We start from the raw sequence: 23,610 nt of genomic DNA on the forward strand, positions 1-23,610 counted from the left end.
CCCAGCTTCATGTGTGCAAGCAGTAAAAACTCACTGCACACAGTATTTATCAGAAACAACCAAACATGGCCCCTCCCCACCCCCAACTAAACATTCCCTGACAAACAGGAAGTTTATACAAGAAACACTCTCTCACATGACTTTTAATTGATTTCAGCCTTTGCCCTTCCCCCCTGCGACCGGGCTGCAGGCTTGGGTTTCCTTCCATTCCCTCTCCTGTCTCCTGGCATGCCCTATGCCATGCCCACTGGGTGCCAAGCTTCATGGGACTGCTCCTGAGGTGGATCTCCATAACTGAGTGGGATCTGGCCCTGCCATGGTCTGGGGCTGGCACCTGTGATTTACCACAGTCAATGTTTTCAACTTGCCAGAACTGCGCCTACTGCAGCCGGGTGCCCAGCTCTGCCAAATGGAGGGAGGCTGCCCCAGGTGACATGGTGTTTACTGCCTTTACATTCTCTGGATTTGAACCCTGAACAAAATGATTTAAAAAATTCTCAAATATTTGTGCAGTTGCTTAACTTCAACTCTGCTTCTGGGGTATTTCTCCATATAGCTATGCCTGTAAATTTATACATTAAAGGTACGAATAACACAACAGTAAGGAGTAACAACAGCAAAGCTTCAATTCCAGAATCCCTTTTTACTCCTGCCCTCTATTTACTGTCACTACCAACTCATGCATGAGATGTACACTTTAAGGGGGCTTGCAGGATTTGCCTTCATATACTGAAATCCTCACAGTTAGCACCAAATCTTCCTAAGTTTTTTTAAAACCTGTATATGGTACCAACGCTCAACTTTAATAAGTAATCTTCAAGGAGGTTTATGTGAAGTCTGTAAAAGGTAGGATTTCTGAATTCCAAAATCTACTTGGCTGTACGTATGTAGACTGTATATAGACCAACTGGGAAAAAATGTTACATGAAATATGGCATGAGCTTTAAACAGTGAGTTAACAAGATTGTCCTAGATAATTACTAGATTATCTAATTACTAACAAGATTTGCATTATCAGAGTAATCTGATGCATCAGGCAGTATTAGTTCTCTATTCTTGCAGAATGTTGTACAAGATTCTTTACTTACACTTTCCAAAATGTTTCCTGCTTAACAGGTAATGTTGCTAGTAAGTTTTGAAGGCAGAATAAATGCTTGTTATTGATGTAGTACATAGGTCAATGACAAAAATCAGCTGATACAACAGAAGTCTATAAATTTCTCTATGAAATTATATATATATATCTATATATGTCTGTGACATTCTTACATCCCATGTATTTATCCAAATTCCACTGCTCAGTTGTTCCAACTAAACTCAGTAATATATGAAAATTGTATGTGCCTTGTGTATAAAGCTTTGAAAGACTGTGTCTAGAATATTAGTACAGAATTAGAGATGGTCACCTTCACTTAGTGATTTATCTCATTCTCTCAAAATGGGATGGATCACGCTCTGGAAGTGACTACTGCTCTTCAGTGACCACAAAGGGTACCTCAATCACTAGATGAGATGTGTTTTTCCTCATAGTAACTCCAAAATCATGGCCTAGTTTCCAAGTTTCTCACCAGTTATTCAGGCAGAAACTCCTTTGCTCTGGACTCTCCTTGCACAGGGAGATTTTCAATTTGTTCAGACATTCTGCAGTTTTGGGGACAGGTTTTACAAATTCTGCATGCTTCCTTTGTACAGCTGAAATATTTTTCTCAGCACTCTACGCTCATCTCTTAATCAATCTTGCAAAAACTCATACTACAGCAAGTCTAAACCATTTTTTCATCTAAAACATGGAAGTAACCCTATAGTAACCTTTAAACATCATAATTTTGCACAATTCCCATCACTAATGCAAATTTGTTACATCAGTATCTTGAACTAGGACACTAATATCCCAAATAATTTTTTGCAAAATAAATTATTTTATTGTTGAGATTAAGGTTTTTCATGTGTCTCTTATTTGAGAGATCCTTTATTATACATTACTTGATACATTACAGTACATCATAGTTCAAATGAAGACTGAGTGGTGTTACACCAGCTGAAGAATATGGCCTACACGCAGGAGTCATGTATGGAGGTTTATTTGTTCAGGAGTGAACGTGGATGAGTGGATAAATATGCTTGCAGATATGAAGGTACTTGTATGTCTGTATACTGCAGACGTACCTCCCTGAAAATGATGGAAATAAAGCAGACCCCAGAAAGGAAAAAATACCAAGTGTTACTATGCTAAATAAGATCTGCTTTTGCCTTCTCTATAGAGGGCAAGTATTTTAGCAGTGAAGATAATACACTGAGCAAGGCCAGTAAGAGTTTGCTTTCTTTTCAATGGCAAGCAAGGTATCAAGAGGAACCTGCTGACAGTGGGAGAGCTCCTAAGGTTTCTAGACAGGACAGCTTGCACAAACACAGCCTCTCTATATAGCCTGGGAACAACTTGAGATTCCTCACCCTTTCTATGTGGAGGAAATTACCATTGCTAGGCACAACAATGCCTATAAACACCAGTGCCTAGAGCCTGCGTAACTCAGGTAAACACAGAGCTTCCTGACATGATGAAAACCACTGGGCACTTCTTTCAAGTCATTCTTCTTACACAGTGTCAGATGTGAGTGTTTAAACAGTCAGCATTTCCTCAGTGAAATACTTACTCTTTTGGTCTATTAGCTTGGTCCATTGCTATGCTTTCATGATGACTCCTAAATGTGGGATTCTCAACACCTCTTTGAACAGTCTAGTGCAAAATGGCACCTGGTTTGGGAATAGGTCTTGGGACATTTTACAGACTCACCTACTTTTCATATACAGTTTCTTAAAATCCCCTGGATTTTAAGTTCATGTTAGAAGTCCAAACTCATGCTGAGAAAGAGGGAAGCATCAATCAAGGGCAGAAAAAAGAAGACTATGTCTACTGTGTTCATATTTAAATGGAACAGTGAGTTTGAGCCCTCGGAATGCACTCAGACTCTTGGTCCTTGATCACTCAGACTAGAAACTTTGCCTGAATAAACTCTGTTGCTCTACCATCATGCACCTGAGTTTGAATAGCAGGGGTGTGAATATAGCAGGGGAAATACAGCCCTGGTACTTAGGTGGCTGTGTGCTGAGATGTGATTGAGGCACCTACCTGGAGCTGGGAATCATTACTAAGTCTGGACTCAAGAAGAAAGTCCATCTCCTTTATTTCTGACTCTCTCTTGCCCACAAGCCCTGTAAGCCACTTCTTTAGCATTCAGTCTCCAGAACAGGTTTTTTATTGGCCTTCTGCATGGGAGAGTGATTTTTGTTTGCAATTTTTGGTAGTCAGAAATATGGGCACTGGCACTATCAAAGAAAGCCTGACAAAAATTTACATGATTACTAAATAAAGATATTGAAGATATAGTTTGGAATTGATGCAAAAGTCATGGAATGCATAACAGGCAGTTAGTTGGCCATTAGCCACTAAAATAAAATTGTCAAGTCTAATTGATACCAAGGTAAAGAGTATAATTTCAATTCTGTCTAAGTTCTCTGTGGTGTTGGCATCTGGGAGCCCAAAGTGTATTTCTGGGATGGTCCAGAAGATTTGTAACATTGGGAATGGATTAAATCCCTGACATTATAGCAAAGTGCAAACTTCAGCCATGTCAAAAAAAAACCTTCTAATCACAACATTAACCATCTAGTCTTTATATACCAGAATGTAAACACAAAGTACAGAGGTGACCAACAGATAAATGAGGTGTTTTAAAAAGTTAGGAAGCCAACAGCACGGATCTAGAAAATGGAATTCTTTTTTGTAATACATAATGTCCTACAATGGCTATGCTATTACACTTGATGTACTTGGCTACCCTCATTATTTTTCACTTATCTTATTAATAGATTATTTAAGAAGCAGTTATCTGCTAGCTTCCTTCTGTATCTTTTAAAGTCCCTTCTACAGTATGCAGCCACAGGAATAATTTCTCAGTTTTGCCAGTTGTCATACCTCATTTTTTTCTTTCAGCTTTGTGATCATAACAATGACAGGGCTGTCTTCTTGCCAAACCATCTGCCAGAAATCATTCACGGTATTAATCATGGGTCCCTGAGTTGCAATGAAAGCCTTCTCTTTACCTCCATATCCCTAGTTTAGAAACAGACACAAAAGCATTTACTTTAAATTCATGTGATCAATCTATATTGCAGGTGAATAAAAGAACAGAAGGGGCAGAAAAATTAACCTGGAAAAGAAAAAAAAATTAACTGAAAGAAGTTACTACTAAAAGTAGAGCAGATCAGAAATTTTTCAGTAGAACAGTTTTTTCTCTGGAAACCAATCTGATGAACTCCTGAGAATACAACAATTCCTCTCAAATTTCCCTGCTTATTTGGCTTCTTTTAGATAACTCCCTTCTTCAAGTTATTGGGACTTTCCTCATCCAGTGGTACTTTAATCTATAATTTAAATTGCAGCAGTGTTTTCAAGCTAGTTTATAGTCAATAAGCCACAGGAAAGAAAAGAAGAACTATAAAACTCATAATTACAAAGACTCTGCTATACATGTTTTCTAAGGAAGAAGAGCCTTTATGAAACTTTATAGGAAGGACAACCTATATAGGGAGTATAGGGAGTTCCAAGACACACATGAGCATTCAGGAAGTCAAAGAAAGGTCAGAAAAACAGTGAGGAAGCAGAAGAGAGGGAAAGACAAGAAGAAATGGGAAAAACAAGACATATCTTCTTATTTTTTGCATGAAAAGGAGAAGTTATGGTTTTGTGCAGTGACAGGGTGCCCAGCAGTAATGCAGGAGAGAGCCTGGCAATGTCTGAAGGGAATGAGTGAATGGAAAACAGCATGAGGTGGTGTGGGATCCTCTGGCCTTCAGTCTTCCTTTTGGGAGCCTTTCTTCATGACAGCTGCTACTTATTGCATGAACCAGTGGGATAATCCTGAGCTGGCACAAACTGTCCTCCAGCCACTCACCAATCTGCCTGAACATACTTTGTCCAAGCCAGGTCTGTCAGGATCCCAGCAACCCCAATGATTTTGTACACATGGATGTGAAATTTCATTTCATTTCATTGCTGGGTTGCATTTTTATCCACAGTTGCTGGTGGTAGTAGCAGGAGGAATCACCTTATGTGAGAGTGAAGGGTGCTGGCATAGGGAAAAGGGAGACCTCAGAGGACTCAACATATGGCCTGGCTCTTGGATATGAGGTCACTGCTGTCCAAATAGAACCACTCTGCTTACTTACATGATGATGTCTTCATAAGAAATGAAGAAAGTACAGGATGCAAAGTGAGGTAGGGTAAGGGGCATGGTGCTGTGTACCTACACATTATATACTGTTAATTAAAGAAGCAACATCGTTGTAGAGCTCTGTGGCCAAATTTTCATTGCACTATTACTTTTATTCCAGGTGAGGGTCTGGATAATAACTCTATAGAAAACATTTAATTTTGTAGGTAGAGGATTACACTCCTAAAATATGACTGAATTAGTTTCTTTGTAGTCTATTTAGCATATATTCTGTCATGAGTTCAAGAAAGCTCTGTGTGCAGGTGTGTGTGTCTGTGTGTGTGTGATCAAGGACTATAGCACACCTGACACTTAGAAATACTGCTTTTGATCAGGATTCATGCTGGTTATGTCATTGTGTCATGTGACCAGTGTGGCTGGTCATGTGACAGTGTGGCTGTGTTGTGGGCACATGTGAATATTTAACTTGTCTGTTTTTGTTCCTTTTCACAAACTTGTTACAGTATTTATTTAATTACTTAACTGTTAATTTCAGACTATCAACTGGTATCTTGAAAGTACTGGTATCTGTCACTGTTAAAAGGTAGCCCTCTTTACTATAAGGCAGTAGGTCAATATGAAACAGTAAATACAAAAGTAAACAGTAATGAACGCTTTTCTTAATGTTTTTTATAAACTACTTGGTAATTTTTTTTTTTATTAAAGCATTTCTGTACATTCATGACTTTGTGCTTTTTGTTAGAAATGGCTTATGAAACTACTTCTATCACACATATGCAGACAAAAAGATCTGGAATTATCAAGAAGATGGTAAGAATAAAATAAGTGGCACCTCAGCAAACCCAGCTATTCACACAGCAAATAAAATACTTTCTCAAAAGTACATGAAGAGTGTACATTTACTTACCCTAATGTAGTTAGCATTTATGTAGGTACTCAAGGAGTCAGATGGATTTTTTGGTTTCAAATACACTCTGCTTAGAGGATCTAAGAGCACAAGGAAGACTGAAATTAATAAGAAAACCCATAGTTAGAAGATTTCTAAAGAGAATCAAAGACTTTCTGAAGGAAAAAACCTACTGTTATTTGGGGCTGTCAAGCAGTAAAGAATTACACACCAAATACTTCCCTCTGCAAAGGATCATCCCATGTAACTAAGGCAGCCCTGTACGGCACAGTGCTGGGCTGTGCAGAAGCAACACTGTCAGATCCAGGCAATGCCCAGTAAGGTTGGGTCTGCCCATGCTGCCCTTGAGCTGACCTGCCCAGACTGTCTCTGAAACCTGTGTCCTATCATTGGACAGTGGCTCATAATTACACCAAGCTCTTTGAACTTTGGTCAGAAGCTGTAGTGTTCAGTGACTGCACTGGACATTTGGATTTAAATTAAGAAAAGATTCTTCTGCCTGGGATGAAATAAAACATACATCTTTTATACCACTTTAAGTTGACTGTAAGAAGCTTGACTGGGTAATCCATATCCTTCCCTTCAGTCCTGTGTCCTCATCTGATACAATTTGTGACCATTCATGTGTACTGGACTAGAGACACAATGCCAAAATAGAGGAACATTTTTCATTACATTCTTCTTTCCTTCAGTCTTGGATACTCTAGAATGGAGTGGGGACTAGTTCTATTGAGTAAAGAGCTGGGGGTTATTAAATCCCTCCTGGAAAGAAAGGTTTTGCTTCTTGATGATGTGACCCCACCCCATGCAATACCATTTTGGAATTAAAGCAGCATATTCTCAAGTATACAATGTAACAGAAAGGGGGAAGCAGGCAGAGACCAAGATGCCTATGTTGGGGCTTTCTAGGGACACTTGACTTTCTTCACACTTTTTCTGCAAAAATATTCTACCACCAAAAAAATGATACCAAAATATTTTCATGCTGAAAAAAATCTTTTCTTCTGACAATTTGCTTAAATACTTAGTTATAATCAGCAGGGTTTTTTGACAGTATACAGACACATCAGTTTGGAAATAGTCTCTGGATAGCTCCTCTGCTGTGTGCGATCTAGGCAATGCATTTAAAGATACATACATGGGCACTGAGCTGGAAAGAGATACAAAAACACTGTTTAGTGTGTGGCCCTGCTGTTTACACAAAAAATATAGAACTGATGTATATACATATGCTGCAGCAAAACCTAGTATTTTCAGAGTTGCTTCTGGATTTCTTTTGTGACTTTTCATTCTCTTCCTAAGAATACAATAAAACCTTTGCAAACCAGAGGAAGAGGAGGGATGATCCCAAACATACTTTATGTCCTTTTTCCACCGGAGGTCATGGGAGCACCTTGGACAGGAGTGGAGGCTTTGTAGAACCCAGGATAATGTTTTGAAAGTATGTTTCTTAAAATATGCAAATGACTGCATGACTTCAAGGTCTGCACATGGAAGTCTTATCTTCTGTGGTTAATAGCACTACGTGAACCCTAATTAACTTGTGTTAAAATATCTTTGCACTAGTTTTCCTAACTTTTTTCACTTAGAGCTTTTTTTTCCTTTAACAATATGAGGACAGGAAACCTCTCATTTCTTTTCAGCACAGAGTGGTTATTAGCCATTTCCACAAATGCCTCAGGCTACGTGGCCTTGAAAAAACACCCGCTTCCTCTAGCTCACACAATGCCTCTGATTCTGGTGTTGCTTGACCCCTACCTTAAAAAACCTCTTCCAAGCAGACCCAACGTCCAGTTTAATTGCCATGTCTTGAGATAAATGCCTCTGTTACTAGGGAGCAGCTAAATCAGCTTCACAATTTCTGAGACCTCCTTCCAACTCCAATCAATGAAACAAACACTGCTTCCGAACAGGAATCTTTTATAAATTAACAGTCATGATCAGTTATGAAATAGGCAAGTGCTGTAAACTGAGCCCTGAGAAGAGGAAAGCCTGAGCAATGCTAAAGATCCAGACCACTAGGCAATCATCAGACACAAATGGAAGTCATTAGCTTCCTCCTGAATGACAAATACCTTGGACATAATAATCTTATCCTTAAGGATGGCAAAGTCTTGGAGTCTGAAGCTACAGCAGAAAGACAGATGTTGACTGCAAGGTTGAATTCATCAATGTCTATAAAGTATCTGAAAATGCACTGGTGCTGCTAAAGACTTATAATTACTAATAAAATATGTCTTCTATAGTTTTAACTGAGGCAAAATTACTGCTGTTTTTTCCCATGTATCTAGGAAGTCTGGGATAGTTCTCTCAGTAGACTAGAAGGTGCTTCTTCTAACTCCACCTTTAACAAATTAATGTTGTCCTGAATTTATAATGTTGGAGGGATAGGAGGGTGTTAGAGGGAATGTAACTTGCCTCCATGAGAGTGGCTGGTGCAGGGAACAAGCAGGGTTATATGGTAACAGTGCTGGACAGCCTCCTGCCATGCCATGGATACTGGAGGATCATTCACTCCATGAACTCCATTGGTGCTTTCATTAGAGAGCAGAACTGGAGCAAATATGACTGTTTGTAGTCAGGACTGGGGAGTGAAAAGGAGCTCAAAAATTTCAGCATCAGGAGAATAGTTTTCCAGCATCTGTTTATATGCTTTCATAATAAAGTGCTTTGATCATATGATTTAACCTTCTCCTTGTCTTTAGTGGAATGTCAGAGCAAGTGTTAGCACAAGCCACAGATTGTGGGCTTCTGGGTCTGACCCCCTAAGTGGTTTCTATCTTCATGTTAGTGTGAATCTGCTGCTCTGCCCAGGGTGTTTTCATACAGCCTTTTGACTTAAGGTTAATCTTCAGAGGGACAGGGTATGGTAAACTAATGGATGTGTTGCACATAAAAGATACCCACAGAATAGTGTTAATCCACTTGCTCTTTTGTAAGCAAAAGTCCATGCATACTCTGAAATACCACAGGAATTCTGCTTCTGGTTTGAGATGGACAAGTGAGACAGGAAGTAGGAAATATGTAGGGCTGAAGAAGTAGCAGGAGATATAGGAGAAGATAGTAGGAAGCTGAGGTCCTGCTACAAGGACATGTAGTGGGGGCTGCAGGAGACAAGCAGGCAAAGGTGAAGATGTAGAGTAAGAGGATAAGGAATGAGCAGCAGGGCTGCTATTCTGCCACAGGAATGTGGCTGTAGTGAGAGACTGGGAAATCGGTGTGCAGGACTGGAAACCTGCTCAGAGGGTGTGAGAAATACTGTAGATTGGTGGCAGAGGGAATGCAGCTAAAGATACAGAGCAGGGTTTAACAGGAGCTATGGGTGGGGTCACAGTCAGGAGGAAGGATGGAGAAATACTGATCTTAGGGAACTGCTTAGCTGCTCAGCTCTGATCCCACACTGGCCCCTCAGTAGTTGAATTAGAACATGATTGTCATGCAATTAACATTAGAGAACTTAAAGCGGCAGCCTGGTGTTTGCATAAGAGTGTTGGCTATGTTCTGCTGCAACTGAAACATCTGCCATAGAAATGTAACATCTCCTGTACTTTGTAGGTTTCCATATAGAATAATTTTCAATAGGCTTTAGTTGTATTTCACATGAGTGTGTCTGGCTGGGTGGTATCTGCTAACATAAACCTGCCCTCATGCACCCTGTCACAGAATTATCTCTTAGAAAATGAGAATATCCACTACAGCACAGAGGGTGGAGCTAGCAGGACTGGGCATTTTTAGGATGTCACTTGTCATCACAGGTGCCCCGATTCAGGAGACGCACCCAGTGCTGGGAATGGAAAAGCTGATGCGGGTGTACAAAGCAGAGGGTTGATATCATCTGAGCAGGAAACCAGGAAAGCTGCTCTATTTAATCACTCAATTTCCAAACCCTCTCAGACTGGGTGTGGGGTACACGAATATTTATTATGAGCATGTGCCTCAATCCTCAAAATATCTTTGAAAAAACCTGGTGCTAACATACACCAAACATTCTGATTTCTGTCAAGGATGGTTACAAAGTGCCTGTCAGTGGGCAGCTGTGGTGCGCACCAGCAGTGTGCTTGGGTTGAAAATGTGGAGCTAGTGGCACATCCCAGCTAACTGAAGCTGAGGACACACAGACATGTTGGTTCTCAAAGCTCATCAGCATGGAGCACGGCCCAGCTGTTGTGTCCCAATTCAAAACACATGCTACAGTGAAACTGGACTCATTGCACTTGCAAGGCGTTGCTGGAGGTGAACCTGATGGTGGCTGGGGCACCCTGGACATGGGAAGGGAGAACTCCTTCCAAAAATCTGCAAGTAAGGCAGGGGGGGGCTGGTGATATCTTGTCTCCACTGCAGCTGATGGCAAAAGTCCTGCTGTTATCAAAGGGGTGAGGATTTCACCCTCTGTGTACATCCTGTTGACACTGGGCCAGACTCTAGGGGATGCTGAATTGTCTGATTGTTGGTATCCAACTTGCATTCAGTTACCTTCTGACTTTAATTGCCTTCAATATTTCTTGACTGAACTCGGATACACACAGCTTTTGGCTTAAATAGATAAACTAACCTTGAGCACAGTGAAAATATTACTGCAAACTGAAGAGAAGCAAGGATTCCATACAAGCTTCTTTCCCAGCGACATATCACATTTCTGAGATTAATCTAGAGGCTGAAGGCCATCAGTTTTCCTTAGTCTGACTGCAAGGCCTTGGTGTGATATGAACAAATTATGATGTTTTCAGTTTTGGTGAGAGAAACCTCATAATTGAAGATGTGTGAATTTGATGACTAACATATAACATAGGCCTGCAAGGATATTCTAGAGAGGTTTAGAAAGCAAATTTCTAGTTGATAGGATTTGCTGTCATTGTAAAAGTATTCTTCATTCCAAATCTAAGCAAGGGATTTACATTTTTATGTGGGAATGTTCTATAATATTTTGAATCATGAAACTTTTTCACTTTGGTGATGCCAAACATGATAAAAACTCAACTATTCATGTCTATATTTAGTGTAATGTTAAAACTTCTGCAACCTATTCTGAAACAGAACACAAAACAAAATGTTTAATAAAAGTGAAATGGAATATCTTATTATCCACCAACAAATGTTATGAAAACAACTGCATTTCAGAGAAACATGTATTTTGAAGGAAAACTATTCCACTGAAAAGTTTTCAATCACCTCCAATTATAACAAAGCAATGCTATATGAAAATATATACAATGAAAATACAGAAGCAGTATAGCAAGGCAGTAACAAGTTAAGAGCAATGAAGAGATGGAAGCCCACTAAAAGACAAGATAGGTTGCACTTGCTTTTTATAGTCTGGGTTTTTTCAGTCCCAAGTATCTTGACCCAACCAGAAAGAATTCAGTGACCCAACCAGAAAGAATTCAGTGACTGCAGGATGGTTTGGGCTATGATGAGGAGCTACTGCAAAGCATGGCAGACCTCACTGTCCCATCTGCCTGAGTTGCCTTTCAGAGAAAACCAGCATAACCCAGGCTTGCCCTTCAGCACGTGGCAGGGATGCTGCCAACCTGTGTACCTACTAAGGCTTCCAGTGAGAGTTCTGCATTTGCTAGTCCTACAGCACTGGGCTTCTGTTATCTTTCTACATGGATTATAAATACAAGTATGAATGGGTTCACACCAAGCAAATATAAAGACGGTTAGATTTTCACAGCAATACGTTCTCAAAGCAGGACTAAATGTCATAGTAGGAAACCACGAGCTAGCTCACTTACTTGGCAAAATTGTTTTATAGCGGTTTTTAGTTCCATGACTCGGGATGTCAATTTCTTTGGGATCCACAAAATTCATTGGTATTTCCTATAAAAAATAAATTAAATCAGACTGATGTTTCCAAAGGAGCCATGCAGGAAATTATCACCAGAAGGCCATCTGCTGTTACACAACTGTCTCTTAACATCAAAGTTATTAAGAAAAAAAGTGGTTCCCACCTCAAGCCTGTCAACACCCTTCCTTTAATAAACACAAGGAGTTGCATACTGAAGGGGTGACTTCCAAGGAACACTTCTGATGAATTATTTTTTTAAAAAAGTTTTTATGGGATTAAGACTAAGGTTAAAATGCACTATAGTTCCAGAAAATTGGAGCTCAAAAGTATAGTGCTGTGGCAAAAAAGAGCAATACTTTACATAATTGGGGCAGGAACTTCATAAATAATTAAATATAATGGCAAATAATAGAAATTAATATATGGAAAATGTTTAAAAAATTTTGTGCTAAGCCCTTATCAATGAAATTCAAAGACCTCACTTGCCTTTTATTTAAACTACTAGAATGAGATGCCTTAGTATTTTGCATTCAGACTCAAAAGTAATAAAAATCTGAAGCTATTTCTTTTCCTTCTCAATTTCATCTTCTAGTGATTGATTTATATTGCATGTGTTGGTAACTAATGTGACAGTTTCCTTTAAGTTTCAAAAATACACAAATTATAAACTCCTCATAAACTTAAAATTCCTGTATTTCAAACTGTTTGTCAGCACGAAAAGTAAAAATCAAAATTTGCACTGAACAAAATGCTGAACTTGGTTAAAGGGAGAGTAAGAACAACTTTGATTTTGAGGTCCTGAAACAATGTTTCTACAGTTGAATAAAACCAACCCTTTTAAAATGGCAGGATGAAATATTCAGGGGTTGTTTTTTTTTGTTTCATGATTGTGGGGGATGTTTTACCAACTAAAATAATCTGGCAAAATCACATTAAAAATGCTTCAGTTTACTAAAATCTTCCTTTTTATGCTGATTTCTTTTTGGGCCACTATTATTTAAATTGTCTTACAGTAAGCTGGAATTTATTCTTCAGTAAATTAATACTTCTACTTAAAAGAACAGTCATAACTAGAGACCTGGAAACATCATGCTGGCCTGGGACGTTTAGCCTAAGAGATGGTGGCATATTACATAATTGCCTCTTAGGAACCTGAGGAGGATCTGTTGACTTGCATCACTGGAAAATTTACTTACGGATTTTCTCCAAAAATGAGCTGGTTTCTACTCTAGAGGTGCAGGCCTACCAGTACTTTGGTACAGCAGAGATTCCTGGTCCCTGTCCTTCAACACAAGCTATGGTCCTGCCCAGCATGACCAACCTCTGCAGGGATTTTTTTTTAAAGGAACAGGGATGAGGTCTCTAACAACTTGTCAAACAGGCACCCAACAGCAGACTTTTACATGACTTCACCAAACCGGGGAAGAAGCTACACTCTCACTTTACTGTTTGAAGAGATGGCAAAGTTGAGTAAAATTTAGATGGCTCATATTGAAATGCTGTGATTCTCCACTTTCCAGCTTGGCTTCCGAACATCTTCCTATGTTAGGTTGCAGCTGTGTCGATTTTATTTTTCTACCTTCTCTGACTTATGCCCATGCATTTCATGGACCTTCTTTACTCTTCCCCTCTCCCTCACTCAGTTTCTTCCTTGATCTCTTCTTGGTCTTCAGCTGGCTCCTCAAAAGAATGACTTGCTGTGTCAGGCCAGCCAAAGTGTTACTGCTAAGACACACCTTCCTTGCAGGTACTTCACCCAATCCTGTTTCAGATCACTGTACTGCCATCCATATGATGGCTATCCTAAGTTCAGGATCTTCATTTTTTAAGACTTCATTCTTGCATAAACCTCATCCCCACTGCTCAGGTCAAACCATCTCACCTCTGTCCTGCGTCTAATGCTGCTTCCTCATCCACAAAACTACAAAATGAGCTCCCATACCCTCCTCATATTCACCTCTGACTTCTACTGCTTCCCAATGGTGACCTCTGTCTGAGACTTCCCTTGGCCCTTGGGTCTTGTTCCAACTGGCTGACCTAGAGCTTCCCTAGCTCAGTTCTGGCTTAGTACAAACACCACCAGTACATCGCCTCTGAAAGGTTTCTGTGCTAAACAATGCACCAAGTGAGAGAGAGCAAGACACTGAGCTTGTGCTTAATGGATCTCTGTCTGTCTTCGACAGAGACTGGAAAAAATGCGTGAGGAAGAGTCCTCTGCCTGCCCAAGTGATGGTGGTCGGTGAGGGTCTTCCAGATGTGTGGCTGTCTCCCTTACTATGCCTGCTGAAACTTTTTAATAGCTCATCATTTGGCGAGTTACTGACAGATGCAAAAATACCACCAAGTTGAAAACAGAAACACATTTCTTTGGGCCAACCGGGACCATTAATAACATTAATCACTTACATCCTGTAAACACTTTCTAATCAGTGGTCTCCTCCCAGTAGTAAGTACTTGTGAGTCCAAGGGCACAGACAGAAATCTGACAATACACCGTGGATCACAGCCACAGACAAGTCACTTATTCTGAAACTGGCTGTGAGAAAAAAGAGATTATTCCAGAAAAAAAAGATCAGGATAATATGGTGATAACATTCCTGCTAACAAGGGGAGCAAATAAGCCCAGCAGACTGCAAATAGCAGGAACATGTGCAAACTAGTATACAAACTCAGTAGCTGCATAGGCAATATACATATATATATATATAATTATTTTATTAAACATATGTGTTTAATTTAAAAATTGCAAATAATGCATAAACTGCACACATTCCCATGCTCAGCCACTTGCATGCAATTATAGATGCATAAGCATATTGTTCATGGGATGGTTTCCCTCTCTGAGTGATGCCTTCTAATAGCAGCTATTCTGGCTCACATTAAGTTTTAAATGCTATTCATACACCTGAAGAGATATGATTTGGATCTCTGAAAGCATTCAAGAAAATTTGGCAAAATTTAGGAAAATTCAGGCAGGTAGTCATTATACTCATCCCTCTTATTTTTGAGGATGTAATTTTTTAGATTTAATGATCAGGCACTTTCCCATGCAGGACTGTATTTTTTGACGTTTGGGTGTTTTGGAAATGAATTTTATCATCTGTTACCAACTTCAGATATTCTATCCTTTGAAGAGTACCAACTCAGGCTACTAAAGAAAAAATATATGCTGGGAAAATTATGTTTCTTTCTCCTTGCAAAACAGGTATATTCTCCCAACCAAATATAGCCTTTAATTAAGTAATGCCCCTTTAATTGTTAATGAAAAAAAATTGAAGAACTAAAAATAACCTGAAAGAGCTCATGTTTTAATTTTCCACTGAAAACTTCAAAAATTTCTCCACTTCTTTCACATTTGGAAGTTCTTCAATAATTCTAGTCTCCAGAAGACTGCCTTACTTTATTTCTTTAGCTAGTTAAAATGAGCTGTGTGAGCAGAATGGCTGAGGGTTATATACTGCGTTCTTTGCATGCCTCGAGTTCCTACTTGAGCTATTATCTGTAGCAAGGAACATAGTAAACAGATACTGCTCAACAGCTTCATCTTAAAACACATTTTAAAAAATGGTTTAAAAACAGAATAGACGAGTCATGACCTCTTCAATAAAACTCTATGGAAACACTAAATGGCCAGAGCCATGTTGTACCCCCCCTGAGGGACAAATAAAATGTGACTCTGCCTGCACAAAGCTGTGCACAACTGCTGTGTGGGACAATTTGGGTAAGCAGGATTCTATGAAGTGCCAATTTGTCTGTACAAACTGTCTCCTAACATGGGGGGCTTAGGCATGATGAAGTAATTTCTTCTGTCTTTCCTGCCCAAGCAGCAGAATGGCAGAGAACCTAAGGAATAACTGGTGATAAAAATATGTTGGATGATTGTAATTTTTCTGTGTACACTGTCTGTCCATGTTCTGGTAGAAGAACTGAGGGATTTACTTCTCTTAAGCAAATGACTTTTAATAAAAACTTTGGATTTTAAAGGTAATTGAAAGGGCTGCTCCATAGGATGCAATTATTCATAATGAACAGCTATTTTTAGAGTAAAATGGCACTCATCTGTTTATTCACATGCACAGACTGGAAACAAAATGAAGCCTAAAGCGTCACATGCTCTGGCATGTTTAATTTTAATTCCTTACAGTTTCTCTGATTTAGACATCAGATTTCTAGACATACAGTTCTCTGGATCAATTCTGGAACCCTTCTGAAAAATTGCTACCTTTGGCCCTCTGATTCCTCAGCTGCTGAAGCACAACTGCTACATTACACCTCTCCAGTTAATACATCACTAAGTGCACATATGGACTCCTTTAGGATTCCTGGGTGACTATTACTTACTTTTATTTATTTTATCGACTTGTTATAGAATCCCTTCCACTAATGCTTCAATATCAGACAGAACTTCTAGTGGTCTGCTTGAGCCTATCCCTGCCACAGATGAAGGAAATTTCCAAAGTTCTTCTTAGGTCGATGCAGATGCAAATAATGGAGTCACTCCTCACCTACTGGTTCAACTTCTCCACATCAATTTTATACCATTTTGGTCATCAATTGATCTTTGTATTCTTTAGTAAGCTTCATGCTTTGATCTGTTTAAACATGAAGTTATGATTTTTTTTAAATTCAAAACCTTTTTTGTCCTGCCTTACTCAGCTTTCACATTCAAGTGGCTTCAGTTAAAGCTCTTTTCTATTTCCCTTGTAATAAAGGTCTCCTTTTTTTCTGACAACTTCTTTCATCTGAGTGTTTGGCAATACCAGATTTTTTCAGGTCTTCTTAAAGTAATGTGTTGTAATGTGTTTTCCCTGACTGAGTTTATCTGCTCTGACTTTTTTCCACCTGGCCACTTTCTTCATTTTAGATTCTTACCCTTTTTACTAATAAATACACTTGTGAAACACTTCACAGTTTTTTGTCTTGAGTATATTAGGCTGCTGTATGGCATGCTTGTTAAAGGTATTTTGGACCTTGGGAAAAAAGTCCCTTTTGGACAGGGACTGTGGGTATCCCTGTCTGCTCCAAAAAATAATTTATGGTAACTAAAAATTTAGTGCTCAAATTGCAAACATACATGGTGTTTATATGGGAATAAACAAAATCTCCAACTATGATTGTGTTTTCATCATAGTCTTTATGATCTCTTTGAAACTGTCACAGTGTTACAGTTCTGACTGTTTGCACTGTAGTTCTATTATAATATGTAGCCCATCTGTGATGGGACTTCAGACCAAGAGGAATCTCTATTGTCCACGGATATAATTGACTTACTTTTCTGTCTTTAGTGCAAAAACATAAAACACCCTCTTGAAACTATCTAATCTGCCTTTTGGAAACAATTTGTACCTTGAGTTTAAGGTGTTGCCCGAATATTTTTTCCTCCCAGTTCCTGTTGTGCCACTTATGTCAAAAATCCTCATTTCAAGCATGTTGTTAAACTCACCATGAATTCTGTCTGAAGCAAATGAGAACATGCCACTGCCTCTCGAAGCTGCTGCCGTGTCAGGACGCGGCCAGCTGACTGCAGGTATTCCATCGCTACTTTTTCTCGTGGGGTTGGCACAGCGACGAAAGGTTCAACACTTCCCAAGCTGCTCATATCCAAAGTTAGTGACATGTTGGATCCTCGTCTGCATCAGAAAATAATTCAGTGGTTATATGAGATCTGTGTTACTATCCCATACTCATGAAGCGGATCCTGAGTTATTCATGCACCCTGACTTTCTCAATAGTCACTGATGGATTTGGGCATGCAAAGACTGCAAGACTATTTTCACTGGTACAACTGAGCAGATGGAAAACCAAGGACATCCTACTTCTTCAATCTAACAACCTATGCTGCAAAAATGTGTGATTGGGGCAACTATTTGAATTATTCTTAGAAGCAGAAACAACTTCCTATATGCTACTTTATTGTTACGAATGTCAAATGCGAAAGTGGTATCTTGGTAAAGAAGAAATATTTCACAGAAGAAAGTACGGGGCATATATTTCTGACTGACATACATAACAGTGTGAAATAAATTCAGAGTTATGTCAGGTGCATGTTTAAGAATTTACTGAAATTAAATATACATATAAATATACATAATGGAGCAGGAAAATTTTATAAAAACAGCAGAAAGAAGTGAAAGGCAGTATAAACATTGGGACTACCAAGACAGTAGACAACGTCTTATGCTAGATAGAAGAGAAAGGAGAGGCAATAAACCACAATAAATTATCTGTGTCTGAGGAGAAGGAATGGTCATAAACTTAAAAGGGGCTATTTGGAAATGCTATACATTTCTTGCAGGACTATAAAATTCATAACATTTCCATTTCTACAGGAAAATAAAGTTGGATTCAATAACAACTTTGAGCCATGAAAATAAAAATAGACCACACTTGTATGGGGCTTGGTATGAGCCCTATTCTTTTTGAGGCTTTCTTAAAACAATACTTAAGACACCTGGCTTTTTTTTTTTGTATTTTCAACCCATCAATCAAATATTATCTACTTGACCCTTAACTTTAGGCATATTGATTGAAAAAAATCCATGGTCTGCAAACTGATGACTAAACACAAAGTTATAGGCATTTATCAAAGCTATTGTGTTTACTAAGCAGCAATCAGTCCTGTAAGACTGACAGATTCAGCTGAATGAGCTGGACTACAGATGCCCAGCTCAGTTAGCCTTTACCAAGCAGCTATGCACAGATAGAGATGTGAGAACACCAGTTAGATTCCTACCTCTGCAGATTATTGGCTCTCCATTAAGGTGTGTTTACAAGGAAGTTCTTTGAACTCTTCGTTACTTTATCATGCTTGGATATAGACAAACATAACAAAAGATTGTTTCAAGTCTCTCCTAATTGCCATCCTGCCAGATCAGTATACAACCTTGCCCATTTGTAACATCCCATATGCCAATGATTAACTATTTACTGGGTAATCTATTATCCAGTGATTCCAGTTTTTCTGCTGAAACTCTCCTTGGTTGTGTGCATTTCTCATCTGCAGGAGAACTGCTGGGAGAGTGTGACTACACACCTCTCTGAACACTGGATGTTAAGATACAACTGTCCCTTTTACAGTAATACCAGATATTATTTTAATACAGACATCATCTGATAGTATCTATGAGGCAAATGCTACTAATGTTGGGGGAATGCTTTCCTCTGTAGCATCACAGAATCATTAAGGTTGGAAAAGACCTCAAGACTGGTGATTCGAACCTTTGACTGAGCACCACCATGCCAACTAAACCACAGCATTAAGTACCATGTCCAATTATTTCTTGAACACCTACAGGGATGGTGACTCCACCACGTCCCTGGAAAGCCCATTCCAATTCTTGACAACCTTTTCAGTGAAACAATTCTCCCTAACTTCCACCCTGAATCTGGTGCAGCTTGAAGTCATTTTCCCTTATCTGTTCCTGATGGCTTGGGAGAAGAGGTTGACCCCCTCTCAGGTTGTTGTAGAGAGCAATAAGGTCTCCTTTGAGTCTCCTTTTCTCCAGGCTATAGATCCCCAGCTTCCTCGTCACTCTTTCAAAGGACTTGTGCTCCTTCTTCAGCTTCATTTCCCTTCTCTGGACATGCTCCAGCACCTCAATGTCCTTTTTGTAGTGAGGGGCCTAGAACTGGACACAGGACTTGAGGTGTGGCCTCACTAGTGCTGAGTGAAGGGGGACAGTCACTGCCCTGATCCTGCTGCCCACATTATTCCTGACACAGAGCAGCATGCCATTGGCCTTCTTGGCCAGCTGGGCCATGTGCAGCTCCCGTTGACCAGCACCTCCACATCCTTTTCCACTGGGCAGATTCCTAGCCACTTTGCCCCAGCCTGTGGAGCTGCAAGGGGTTTTTGTGACCCAAGGGCAGGCCCTGACATTTCACCTTGTTGAACCTCACACAATCAGCAGATGCTTCAGTAATTTTATTTTAAATTAAGCGATTTCTATCATGTCAGTCTACATGAATAGAAATTACTCCAGTCACTCCCCTGTCACTTAGCAAAGCGTAAAGAAATAATGTCCAAGAGACAAGACCACCCAGTGGAATGGGTGAATCTCACATTGTGTCATTTTGTTCACAAGCCTATTTCAGCTTAGGTGATGGGTGGGTGGCAGCAAGAGCTTTGCTGCCCAGGCCTGTAACAGTGAGTCAGCAGTGGGTGTTTGGCTGCCTCCAGGGGTAGGTGGGGACAATTTCTGTTGGCATAGGGAAGTGGGTGGGGTATGACTCTGCTAGTTGTGCTAGAAGGTAGGCAGAAGTGAAGTAGCATCCTAAGCAAAAAATGATGGGTAAGTGGTACATGCACAGACTACTAGTAGTGTTCTGTGCCTCGTGGCACAGCCTGCATGATACTAGGGTCCCAGTCAGCAGTACCAGCACTCATACCCAAATTCAGAGCTGTGACAGTCTGGGAAGTGGGCACACCATGGTGGCTGCTCTCAGCTGGACCCTACAGGAGGGTTCTGGCTCATATGCCTATCCCATTTCCCTGGGGCCTGCGCCAGACTGTGGGAGAAAATCAGTTCCCAGCTCCACATCACTTCTCAAGAAAAACATCCTGTTAGACCTGTCACAAAACCCCTCCACACAAGCACCTCTTCTGACCACGACTAGCAATTTATTCCATGGAAAAAGGCAGTCCCTAAAACAGGTGGCTCTGAGTGCATGTATTGCAAATCCAATCTTTTGAAAACCATCCAGAAATCTACAGAAGAGCTGTGCAATGAATCCCTCCAAATCTGTTTAGGCTACCTTTGCTTGAGAAATGGGTAGCAATTTAGATTCAGACATACTTCTGGGAGAGCCTCCTGGGATTTCCTAATATAGAGGAAAAGTACTCCCATTGTCCAGTAACAAAGTACAGTGAAAATGCTAATATTTTCTTTGGCTTTTACATTGTTATAACTGACAGTCTTGGCAACAGGACTATTTCCTTTTTAACAACAACAAAAAAAAATACCTGATCTAATTATAACTGTGAGTTTACAGCTTTTACCATTTATGGGGATTATTGATGAACACTGGTCTTGAGGATCTTACTTAATCTGGAAAGAAGAACCAGTTCTTAGGTGCGTATTTAATGCATTAAAAGGTACACATTGACTAAAAACTGAATATAAAGCAATCTTTTTAGTAGTTCATAAGAAGACAAACAATAGATCACAATTCTAAAGGTAATGTTTCCATAAATATGGATATTGCAAAGAACCTTTCTGAAGAATTATTCTTCAATTAACAAAATTTTTTAAATTATGTTTACATACATTAGAAATGCTATAACGAATATTAGATTGATCACAGAGACTTCTTTATTGCATTCTTTATGCTGAGAAACAGGGCTGAAAATAGAACATTTTGCATTGTCTTGAAAGATGAGGGAGGGCCTGAACCATCATGTGTTTATATGTTCTAATAAAAGATGCTTATAGTCTCAGGTCCTCCTCTAGACTCTTTGGATTCTCAATGTTCCTCTAATAGTTAAATTCCTCACTCCCTGTTAAAGAATAGAAAGAAAGAATTCTCTTCTCTTTTACTGCCTGGATGGAAAGAAGTTACCTATTAAGCTCCCCTTTTTCCACCTTACTAGGAGGGACTGCACAAGGTCAGCAACAAGGAGGTACCACCTAAAACAAAGCCCATATTTGGTAATTAGCGCTTGCCTACACTAAGTTTTGAATAAGGAAGTCACAATCTGACCAGTGACACTTCAAATCAGACAGCTCATTTTACTTGGAGATACACACACACATACATACATTACATATATATATGCATATGTATCTCCTGACTGGTGTTTTCCACTTCAAATTAGGATAAGGGACCCATACACATGGGTTTTCCCTTATTTCTCCAGGCCAAGCTTTTTTTTCCCTTTTAAATAACTTTATATTCTTTATGTTTCCCATGGGAATAGTCTGGGCCAAATATGAGATTTTGTTATGATAGACCTACCCCAGCATCCTCTCGAGGTTGTGTCTTAATGGGGAAGAGTACCATGTGAGGAATCTGAGGAATTGTAAACATTTGGGCAACATTATATTAAAATTATCAGGAGACTAATTCTTCTGAAGTTCCACCAGCTGGGACAGCCACCTCATCACTGGGTACGTGAATAAGTGCAATCAGGAAACCACTTGTGTCTGTGTATTGTCTGGAATCCCAGAGGGGAGTCTTACTACATACTCAAAGATCTCTTTTCACTTGGATAATAGGAACACGTTCACTGATGAGAATTCACCAGAGTATTTTAAATAATACATTTATAGAAGCAGATTTTATTACAAGGCATGATAAAATTAAAATTTTAAAAAGCAATGTTTGTTTGAAAATTCTTGAAAGGAAGCTCCACCTGTCCACTTTGGAGGGACACCAGGTTACTAAAGCCCTATTAAACATTAGTGAGGTCATTTCCAGTCTTACCTGACCCTAAAATTAAGCCATAGATTTGATTACAGAAATCCAATTACCCCACACGTTTTCCCAGTTGTTTATTTGAGCTGAATAATTTCTTTAAATACACATGTTTATTCAGCACTTGTGGAAAATGCAACACCCAGATTCCTGAGCCTCGGCCTCCCATTGTGTCCCTAGCCGTTCTGGAAGCAGCGGCGATGGCTGCTGCCCTCTGGGAGTCATTGCCCTCTGACCCAGCACTAGGGACACACACGGGAGGTGCCTCCTCCTGTGCCACCCCTGCAGCCCAGGAGGAGCTGGGTCACCGTGTGGGTGAATAAAGCCATCAATTAGCATGGGGAGCACAGCTGGATGCAGCTGCTGGGGAGAGAGTTTGCTCTGGGTCCTCAGATCCCGCTTGTACCAGGGATCCACAGGGCTGCTCTCCCTGCGTTTTACTGAAGGAAAAAGCACCACAATTCCCCCGTGCCTTTTGTTTCTCTGGTGCTCAGGGATTAGGCCTAGCCATGGATCCTGAGTCTGTCAGTCCATCTCATCAGCAAATGCACTGCCCACAGGTGGGGTTTACTCTGCTGGAATTGCACTAGGAGGGCACAACTAGGTGCAGCCTTTCCAGCACTTACTGCTGCCAGACTCCACCTGCATACCTAGTTTCATGTTTCAACGGAGCAATTCAAAGGGAAAAAAAAGTATATTTGGAAAAAAGAACAATGGAAGTTCTCGGCTTTCTTTCAGCTTTCAGCAAAATAGCTAAAAGAAAACATGGTCATGTAGATGAACTAATGTGATATGTAAAATGTCAGTGAAGTGTGAAAAGTACAGTAAATTAGAAAAGGATTGTTATTAATCTTCTATACCAATAGAAAATAAATAAAAATAGGAAACTCTGACTTCATCAAGAAAAATCAGCGTTGAAAAAAGGAAAAGTAGAAAAGTAGAAGTACAAAGAGGCTAAAATAATTTTTTCAAATGACTGAAGATATTGCTGTTTTCTTCCTGCCTTGGGCAAATTGTAATATGGATCATCTAATAAACAACTGAGACATTTCTTCATAAATGAAGATTTATAATATCCATTACAGACAGTCCTGAGAAGGTTAAGAGATGACTCTCATTTGAAGCAATAATTTGATAAGTTTTAAAGTAATATTCACAGTACTATTAAGTATTTGCTTCCAATGCATAAGAACAATTTCTATTTTTTTCCAAAATCCATATATATGATTCTTGCTCTGTACTTGCTAGACTGAAATATATATCCACCATGT

The 23,610-nt window shown here is 39.6% G+C and overlaps 1 protein-coding gene across 1 annotated transcript in view; it reads right to left on the reverse strand.

Moving 5' to 3' along the window:
• Positions 1-23,610, reverse strand: part of PTPRR (protein tyrosine phosphatase receptor type R) — a 138,918-nt gene that overhangs the window by 13,010 nt on the left and 102,298 nt on the right. The window contains exons 7-10 of the mRNA XM_036401080.2: positions 17,370-17,556; positions 11,874-11,958; positions 6,139-6,218; positions 3,974-4,111 (exon numbers count right to left, since the gene is read on the reverse strand). Coding sequence (XP_036256973.1) covers positions 3,974-4,111; positions 6,139-6,218; positions 11,874-11,958; positions 17,370-17,556 — 490 coding nt within the window. The remainder of the gene's footprint in view (positions 1-3,973; positions 4,112-6,138; positions 6,219-11,873; positions 11,959-17,369; positions 17,557-23,610) is intronic.

Source organism: Molothrus ater, chromosome 5, assembly GCF_012460135.2.
Source record: "Molothrus ater isolate BHLD 08-10-18 breed brown headed cowbird chromosome 5, BPBGC_Mater_1.1, whole genome shotgun sequence".
Taxonomy (NCBI): Eukaryota; Metazoa; Chordata; class Aves; order Passeriformes; family Icteridae; genus Molothrus; species Molothrus ater.